The 9,791-nt window shown below is 33.2% G+C and overlaps 1 protein-coding gene across 2 annotated transcripts; it reads left to right on the plus strand.

The window, feature by feature from the left end:
* The first annotated feature begins 974 nt into the window (after nt 1–974).
* On the plus strand, nt 975–6,492 carry LOC136350503 (short-chain dehydrogenase/reductase family 16C member 6-like). 2 transcript variants are annotated; one of them, XM_066302268.1, is made up of 6 exons: nt 975–1,261; nt 2,062–2,224; nt 3,289–3,443; nt 5,338–5,515; nt 5,608–5,978; nt 6,028–6,492. In XM_066302268.1, the coding sequence occupies exons 1-6, from the start codon at nt 1,233–1,235 to the stop codon at nt 6,095–6,097; spliced, it is 966 nt and encodes a 321-aa protein (XP_066158365.1). In that variant the 5' UTR covers nt 975–1,232; the 3' UTR covers nt 6,098–6,492. The 2 variants fall into 2 exon arrangements, with proteins under 2 accessions (XP_066158365.1, XP_066158364.1); XM_066302267.1 differs by having other exon boundaries at nt 978–1,242.
* The last annotated feature ends 3,299 nt before the right edge of the window (nt 6,493–9,791 follow it).

A 9,791-nucleotide genomic window follows, 5' to 3' on the forward strand; every position in this document is an offset into this window, starting at 1 on the left:
GTGGTCCCTCCATAATGTATCAAATTTTATTTAAAAAATCGTGGTCGATTTTAACTGAATCTCCGGAGGCTTCCTGGAGCTTCCATATATTTTGGGGGATATTAAGATTTTCGATTACCTGTAACCTCCAAGAGATTTTCGAAGGTTTTCAAAATGGTACAAGATGATTCGTAAAATAATCGACGCAGAGCAAGTGCGCATAGAAGACCTTTAAGCATGTTGGTTTTTCGTAAGAAATTTTTGTTTACGAGTGCTGAAATTTTGGCCTCGGAAATATTTAAAAATCGGTTTACCTCAAAAATCTTTTAAATTTGAATACTGCGGCATGAGAAAAATTTCATATTAAAAATCGACTTATTTTGAAGCCACGTACCTGTTAAATCACCCTGTATAATACAAGAACATTAATTCTTAAAGTAATACATATTTCTCTTTAAATAGTATTCACTATTTTTTCAAACTATAGAGGCGGAGGATGCTTTTAAGAAGTTTGCTTTACCATAAAGACTCAGCTACCAGTAATAAAATTATTAGGGCTAGTAATGGACATTCGTCCACCTGATCTAGTAGGTGTGGCCCTGGCAGCCTGGACATGGGCTAGGACGTGAAATATACAGGGCGATCATTTTAAGACTTTTTATGAAGAATTTCTCTAAATATGCGAATTTCATCAAAAGTCGCCGAGAAAATATTACTGATGCGGGTTACTTTTTAGATCATAATTGTGTATAAAAGGGGGGCGAACTAGTGATACAAAACTAAGTTTTCGATCATGATTTGTGACCTCCTCAATTTTTGAATTGTTTCGGCAATTTTTGAACAAATACTTAAGAAATATCGGGTGAAATAAACACCTATATTCGTGCGTTACTCGAATCAGTATGGGTGGCAGAACTCAAGTTGGTTAAAACACACAGCATGGTGGCAATAGTAACAATTAAATGAGCTATTTGTAGTATCTATCTACAACACATTGTTACAGAAACTGTTGCTTACTGTGTACTTCATTGCCTGCGATAAATTAACACAGTGGCAGCCGACATTATTAAATTGGATAATTTCATTTGACTAAGTAGTCGCCGCATGTTGGCCAAAATATGTACGTTATTCATCGACGAACCACGCTGGTGCGCTCGCAGTGACATTCAGAAATTAGTTTTGTTCACATCGAATTGGATGTGTTTCACTTTTATTTTCATCAACAACCATGGAAAGTGCAAGTAAAAGCAAGAATGCTGCCTGGTAAGTACAAATATTTCAAGTAGGTTTTATTACGTTACTCATTGATGTAATTTATGATCGACCAGAACAAACACCATATTTAATTATGCTATTTACCCATTAGTATGTAAGACCCATTATTATGTCAATCGACTATTTATTTTCAACATCAATTATTATTTAAAAGGATGCAAAGGGCGAAACCTTGATGACCTGATACATAATATGATCATTGAGGCAAAATTAACTTCCAGCACTTTAAAATTTGCATTAGGATACCTGAATGTTAATTGCAAAATAATTTCTGCTAGCCTCAGGTTGTTCTCCAATCGCTAAAAATTAAATATTAAATGTTACCTTGGAAATAACCCGAAGCAAAAATATTAGCTAACAATTAATACGAGATTGTAATGTAGACTCAACGGTTGGTAAATCGATGGATTCTCTTAGATAGAACTTATAATATTTACATACTTGTCATTATATTGTTGAAGTCGAGAAATCCATGAGAGTCACATCGGGAGAATTAGGTGGCCAGCTCAAAGAAAAGCGCACAAATTTTACGTTTTACGCACTGATACAAAAAAAATATGCCCGCATTAATAAAAAAAACGAAACGCCACATGTCATGTAAGAATAAGAATGCACAGGAAGTGCAGAGAAGAAGAAACTAACAAAAAAATGTATGAAGCGTTTTTTTGATCAAACTGACAGTGCTTGAATTACCCATGTAAGTCAAAGAAATCTCTAATTATCTAGCTGGGACAATGTTTATATAATTGTATATCGATTAAATAATAAGCAATTGTTAGTTTATTGTTGTAACATTATGATTTCCAGCGGAACTCCGCGGAAGGGACTACAGCAGCAAATATTTGAAGTGGCGCCAATCGTGTTTGAGTTTATTGGCCTAATAGGGTATTTATTCTATTACGCCCTGGAAGCCGCTTACAGAAAGCTGTTTCCAGTCACACCAGCACCAATTAAAGAAGAAATCATTTTGGTGGGTAAGAAATATTTTAGAGCGACATTTTTGCGTTAAGGAAGAAGTGAAGCGATGAGCGTAAATTGGCACCTTTATATGTGTTTCCGACCAAAATTAAAACAACAATCTTATATCATAAAATTGGTCTGTCTTCACTTCTTGTCTATCGAATATGCAAATTTAAGTCGTTTTGCAAGTAGATAAAAAGATTTCAATGTTTTTATCTACCAACCCTATGGGATCTACAGCCCATAGACGAGTGCATGCCTGAAAATCGAGGAAAGGAATCTGTTATGAGCTGACTAACATTGCTCTCAGTCACTTAGCTCGCTGATGCTGGTACTCGTGACGTAAATCACAACGCCGCGACTGATAGGAATCTGTGTGGTTACCAGTACGTGATGGCGCAAAATACGTTTCAGAATTTTGGTTGAAAATACCATAAACGCACAAGCATGTATAACCTGAATTGAACGCAAAAACCAGATCATGCTTTTAGATAGTATGGGTACTTATGTATATAGTGCTTTCCATAAGTAGATCAGGGCACCACTAACATTTAGTAATAGTAGAGAGTATAAGTGCTCGAGATACTGATGTAACTGTCTATACCTTGACAATTGAAATTGTAAAATTTTCAAGTATTCTACATCCTAAACTATGATTTGTTTTGCGAAGGTACAATATCCATGTAAACAAATACATGCTATATTTATGTGATCCGTTCAAGACGAGAATATTGAACAGGATTATAGTCAGGCCACTATTATACTGAAAATGTTTTTTAAACAATCTCTTTTAATAAAATATATTTCTCAACGACTATTAAAACTAAAATCTAGCGCACCACGAAACACTCTCGCACTTAAAAAGAATATATGATCCTTCGGACGATACAACCAACCATAAGCGCCGACCAACCTAGGGATCACACATTTGATTTGTTAACATGGATGTTTTATATTTGTACGACGGAGTACAGAAGTCCGGTTTTGAATCTTTGGGGCGTAAAAAATGAGAAACCCATAATTCTGGACGTTTAGTGAACTTCTTTAACGCATCGGATAAACTCTCTTTTCTAGGTCACAGGAGCTGGTCATGGTATCGGAAGAGAGCTGGCCCTTGCCTACGCCTCTGAAGGGCCAACAATTGTCCTGTGGGATATTGACGAAAAAAACAACGAAGAGACTGCTAATTTGATAATTAAAAATGGAGGTCGGGAACCATTTCGTTATAAGTATGATATTTTAATGCAAATTATACATCGTTTGTTTGAGGTCTAACGACCTTAAATTCAAATCTATCAAAAATTTTTACGATTTTTAAACAACAGTAACTTTTTTGTGCCAACCTGTATATTACTTTACTTTACTTTTAAGAGCAAAAAAATCTTTTTCTCTACCTTGTCTGTTTAAAAAAAAGTATATGTATATAATTGTCGTCACTCGAAGCAACGATTTCCAAGAAAACCTCATCTAAAGCTGATCATGCATGCTAATTATTCAAAAGTCATCAAATAATTTATTTATCTTACTTTTTATCCACGGAAAATAACAATTATAATAATTTTCTTCAAATTTATAAATTAAGTTTATATGTATCAGTTTACTTCAACTTTTTTTTTTGTTGTCACAGCCTACTTTTTATTTTATTTTTTTTTGGAAACGCATCGTACACAAATTGGTCGCTTGTGGCGTCCTCTAGGAAATACAACTAAATCTAAAACCTAAAATATACTTAAAAATAAATAAAATCTCGTAAATTTGTCTGGAACAAATGGAAAATTATCAAAGAATATGTGATTTATTTTTTCCAATTTGATACGTCGCATTCTAAAAATTAAACGGGCTAGGACATGTGTTCATAAGAACTTTCCTTCTTAAAAATACTTGAAAAACTACCGTGCGAAATATGGGACACTTATTCAATAACACTCTATAGTTACATAATAGAGATAAGGCTTAAGAATATATTGATTCAGGTATAGGGCATTGACCATATATCACCAATGGCAGCTGCTAGAGATGAATAATCGATTTGACGATGATTTTCTGTAGAATTACAGATTAATTATTAGGAAGATTATAAAGACAACATTATATAATGTGAAATCGTCTCTTTTGCGGTGGTAAAAAAACTCATATCTGCCCCCGTATCTGGCTTCATAGAAGTTTTTATAATTTAAAAAACCACCCTACAGGATTTTTCTTCAATTGGGAATGGTGATGGAACAGGTAAAAATAGAGGAAGGGTCCTCCGGGAGGGTTCGTGAATCTCCTCTCTGTTTTTATCGGTTCGCTATCTGATAAACGACTAGGAAATTTTATCCATATTCTATATGCGCACTCTTCCACTTTGATTTCGATACTGCTTATATAGGGCAGATGCAAAAATATGGGCAAAACCCCGGAAATTAAATATTCTGGTCAAAAGATTGTCCTTATACTTATAAAATGTTTTTCAAAAACTGACCCTTACGGAAATACAGCTCTTCAAAATTTGATACTCAAAATGATATTTTCCAAATAACTTTGCTTCCAGTTTGATAAAATTTAAAGAAATTTGGGTCACTAGTGAATCATGTCCAGGTTAATAAGGTGGCCCCTAACATTTCTTTCTGCATCTGCAGGGAGGCCACAGGAGATATTACCCTCAAATTCTTTATCCCTAAATTTTTAAGGTCTTAGGTTTTTTAACCCTTATGTGGTTGGTTAGATTTCTAGGGTACCTAAGAAAAACAAAGTACTTTTTATCGATATACGGAAATTAAATTATTTTTTAGAAAACCCATTTTTTTTTAAGGGCTATATTTCATAAAAATAATAGAGTTTGACGTATATTTTTCACTCTATCCCTTAGGTACCAAAATGAGCAACATTTTTGTGTTAAAATTGTTAAAAATAAATTTATTATTTCGAAATAAACCTCTTAAATTTCATTAACTGGAAGGAAAGTTATTTAGGAAATACTATTTTTACTATTAAATTTGAAAGAGTCGTATTTCCTCTAAGGATAAGTGTTTGAAAGACAATTTATAATCATAAGTACAATATTTTGACAAAAACTTTTCATTTCCGGGACATTGTCCACATTTTTGGAAATACCCTGTAGAAAAAAATAAATCTTTTTAGTTGTGATGTCTCAGATAGAAAGTCAGTTTTGGCGACGGCAAAGAAAGTTAAAGAAGAAGTCGGAGAGGTATCAATATTAATCAATAATGCTGGTATCATGCCTGCTCATCCTTTAGAAAAACACACTGAAGAAGAAATCAAAAAGATTATGAACGTCAACGTCATGGCGCACTTTTGGGTATGAGCAAAAAAATTATGCATTTTAGCGTCGAATCACTTTTGAATATATTTTTTGCAGTATTTCCAATGCAATTTCAACATTTTTTTTAGACTCTCGAGGCATTTCTCCCAGATATGCGAAAAAACAACCATGGCCACATAGTGGCTTTATCTTCGATTGCTGGTGTAACAGGATTAAAAAATCTAGTTCCATATTGCGCATCGAAATTCGCGGTCAGAGGCCTAATGGAAAGCCTTGCGGATGAACTAATGGAAAACCAATGCAATAATGTTAAAACTACCACAGTATGCCCTTTCATGGTGAAAACAGGACTATGCAAGAAACCTTATGTGAGGTTTGAAAACGCGCTGAATTTATTAGATCCGAAATTAGTGGCAAGGGAAATTATGCTTGCTCAGAGAACTGGAATGGTGGAATTTACCATACCAAAATTTTTGATGACTGTGAATTATGTGACTAGGTTAGATATTTCAATAAAAATATTTCCCGCGCTAAATTCTTATTTTCAGGTTGTTCCCGGAGAAAGCTGCCATAAAAGTAAAAATGTTCTTTGAAAGCGGAATCCACTCGGACCTGTAATCCTCTGCACGACTGCGTGTTGGTAGCTTAAGAGGACACAAAAGACTTTTTGTTTTAAAAATATATTTTACAAATTTTTATTTTTTACTTTTAATTAAATATTTTTGAAAGAAATAATAGAACTCTGCAAGGAATAAAATATAATAAAACCAATAGTATTAAGTAAACTGAGCGGTTAACTTACATATTTATAATCTTATGAAATTTTCGTTATACAATATAGTTGTACAGAAAAAAATACGCCAAACACACAACTATATCAACTTGTGAATAAGTAGGTTTTAAATTAAGGTATATTATCTAAAAGAATAATACCACATTATTATTTTTATAACTTTAAAGTGCTTGCTGACGCAAATGTTTTTTTTTTATAAATTATAATCAAAATGTATGAAGTTTTGAAAAACATTACTTGACCCTCCATCGGCTGCGTGTATAACATTAATCTCACGCCAGGTCGCACGATTAGATACTTTCTAATGTTTGGCACGTGGTTAAATTGTATCAATATCAAAAATCACAAAAAAAAGATATAGAAATCGATATATTTTACGTGTTATAGACCTAAAAGAGTTATGCCACAATATAATAATAATAATAGAATACATTCAAAAAACATATCAAAGTATCACGAAATTATTGATAAGAAGTATTGAACTTTCTGGTACGTTCTTAGGTTTTCGTTCAAAATTACTTTCTTTTTCGCTTTTATTAATTTACACCTATTGTATTATTAGAATTATACATCAGTAGCAGGAAAATCGTAAAACTAACTAATAGGAAACTTTAGTTGGACGAATTGTCGTTCTGTTAATGGACCTCCTGATATACAGGGTGTCCCTGAAATGACCGTACAACGCTTGACCAAATATTCCTAAACAAACAATAAAGCCTTCAGGGCAAAACTTACCTATGATTCAGATCACATAACTTTTTAACACGTCACAAAATGTAACGACTGAAATTCGCTTTACGTGAAAAGACAAATCATATAAATTTGATATGCTAAAAAGGAATAAGTATATATTTTAATGTCTAAACTTAACCCTATTTTTTTGTACGGTTGCCGCCTAATTTGTTGACGTTATAGATCAATTTGGTGTTTTAAACCCTCCGGTTCTTTATTCATCAGCTTTGGCGGTAAAGATTTGTTCTTTTGAGATTTAAAATAATGTCGCTGATTATTTATTATCGATGTCATTGTTAACATTGCTGGTAAAACGCCCAAGTTTTTAAACAGTCAATGTAAGAAGCTCGAAGCGATCTTTATTAACTATTTTGGAAGTAAAGTGAAAAATCATGGGCCCTAGTTACCATTGAATTCAGTTAGGAAGGTAAATTGAATTTTAATAGTATGGAATTGTATATTATAAGCGCCTGGTTTATTTAACGTGTTTGGACTTCATTGAACTTGAGTTTGTCCACTCTAGACAAAATATCAGCGGCAGTGAAAGATAGTGGGGGGTTACATTCCACAAGAAAAATCGAGGGGGAAAAAAACTAGGACAAATTTTCACATATAAGTTATGAAAAATATGACATTATTGCTGATGTGAACCCTGTGACATGCATAACAAGTTACGTGATTTGAACCATATATCCAATATGACTTCGTTTTGCCGCTACAGGATACCAAAGTGGCAAATTAATATTGTTTTCTCGAAATAATTGCTAAATGCTTTTATAGATTTTTACCAATTTTGAAACTAAGTTATATAAATTGGCGTGTTTTGCCCTGAGCCCGATCTTTTCGTAATGCGTAGGTTTCCATGTTTTTTTTTTTAAGTATAGAGTACATTATGCACAAACGCGATATTAATAAAAATTACAAATTCTGGACTATTTGGAGAAAAGGGCAATGTCCTGTAGGATTTCGTCACGATGCTTATGGCGAACCATAAAAGAATTTATGACAGAAATTGTTCATAAGAAAATTTAATTGATACGCTCACATATATTATTCAGAACTCGAAGTTATTAAGTTTCTAACAAACCGAGACAAAATGTTAAATTGGAGAGTGGCCTTATTTTTATTATATACGTATGTATATTAATTATGAACATGACTTATTTAATAACATTCTTGAAAAACCTCGGACTTCTCTTTCAACAAAAATCTCTTTGCAATAGGAAATATATTTTTATTCCTCCGCGAAATGTTAGTATAATACAACTGATTCCTTCCATTAGCGCCTTTTCTTCCATTTTACTGAATCTGGAAACGTCGCATGCTGCTTCTTATCGCGTATCGTTTCTAAGACCCATGAGCTATACCTTTAAAAAAATGCAGGTAGTAATTTTTTGTTCATTTTCGTACAGATATCACTGCATAGTTGATTCATTCGAATCTTTGCGCGACAATGAACAAGACGTTCGTAATACGCTCTGCACTAATAAATAGGTTTTCTTTTATTTTAAAAATTGTTAAAGTCCGCCCTTTGACTAACTTGGTGAACCGCCGACTTCGTGAGTGAAAGTGGATGTTGCATAGACGATTCTGGCACGCGCTTTTGGTACTTGGAGGTGTGTTCTAAGAGTTGTTTCTTGTGATTCATAGTTAAGTTTTGTGAAGCCTATAAGAACGATATAATTATAATAGAATGTTAGTTTAAAGTCGAAATTATTTCTAACTTTAATACCTCTGGAAGGAACTTACCCGAAGGATCATATTACAACTTGAGCTGTTTGAAAGATTTTAAATGTTTTTTGTTTCAGATTGCTATTACGTATCTCTGCTCCAAATCGAAAATAATTCGACACTCTAGTTTGTTTGAAATTTTTTTTCACAAATTAATATAGATTTCTTTGTGTTTCAGGTCTGAACTGCACATGACTCAGCTCCAAGTCGAAAACAATTCCACATTCTAACTTGAAGATTTTTTTCTGAAATTCATATCAATTTCTTTGTGTTTCAAGTCGGACCTGTGCATGACTCACATCCAAGTCGCAAATAATTCCACACTCTAATTTGTTTGAAGATTTTTTTCAGAATTTAATATTGATTTCTTTGTGTTCCAGGCCTGAACTGTGCATGACTCAGGTCCAAGTCGAAAATAGTTCGACATTCTAACTTCATTGAAGCTTTTTTACAGAAGTTAATATTGATTTATTTATTTCAGGTCTGAACTGCCTATGCCTCTGTTCGAAATGGAAATTCATTCGACAATTTAACATGTTTGAAGACTTTTTCAGAAAATAACATTTATTTATTGTTTCAGGTCTGCACTGCGCGCGTCTCTGCTCTAAGTGGAAATTAATTCAACACTTTAACTTGTTTGAAGACTTTCAGAAATTAATATTGATTTCTTTTTTTTTTCAGGTCGGCACTGCGCGTAATTAATTCGACACTCTGTTTTGAAGATTTCTTCAGGAAAAAATATTCCATTTCTTCCAGGAACAAAAATTGAATTTTCTCGCGATTAAAGTTTCAAGTGAGTTAAAAAGTGACCAAAGCTAAAACAATTTGTTATAAATAACCACTCTTTTACATTACACAACAATCTTTCATAATATGGCTGAGGTTAGACATGGGCGCCAACCTAGTAACCAAGAAAGGTTTGGTACTATCGAATGAAAATTGAATTTCTTCGGCCTTCTCTCGGCCACCACTATATTTTGCATAAAATAATCTAATAATGTCAATAACTTTTTTTTGTAGATAAACTGTATGCCTCGTGAAAATTTTACAACAGAC

Source organism: Euwallacea fornicatus, chromosome 3 (genome assembly GCF_040115645.1).
Source record: "Euwallacea fornicatus isolate EFF26 chromosome 3, ASM4011564v1, whole genome shotgun sequence".
NCBI classification, from domain to species: Eukaryota; Metazoa; Arthropoda; class Insecta; order Coleoptera; family Curculionidae; genus Euwallacea; species Euwallacea fornicatus.

What these genes read in the sequence shown, in the direction of transcription:
- LOC136350503 (XM_066302267.1), top strand. Translation starts at nt 1,208, where the DNA reads ATGGAAAGTGCAAGTAAAAGCAAGAATGCTGCCTG. An exon ending in TTAAAGAAGAAATCATTTTG is followed by an intron (nt 2,225 to 3,288) that starts GTGGGTAAGAAA and finishes TCTCTTTTCTAG; the next exon opens with GTCACAGGAGCTGGTCATGG. An exon ending in ACTGTGAATTATGTGACTAG is followed by an intron (nt 5,979 to 6,027) that starts GTTAGATATTTC and finishes TCTTATTTTCAG; the next exon opens with GTTGTTCCCGGAGAAAGCTG.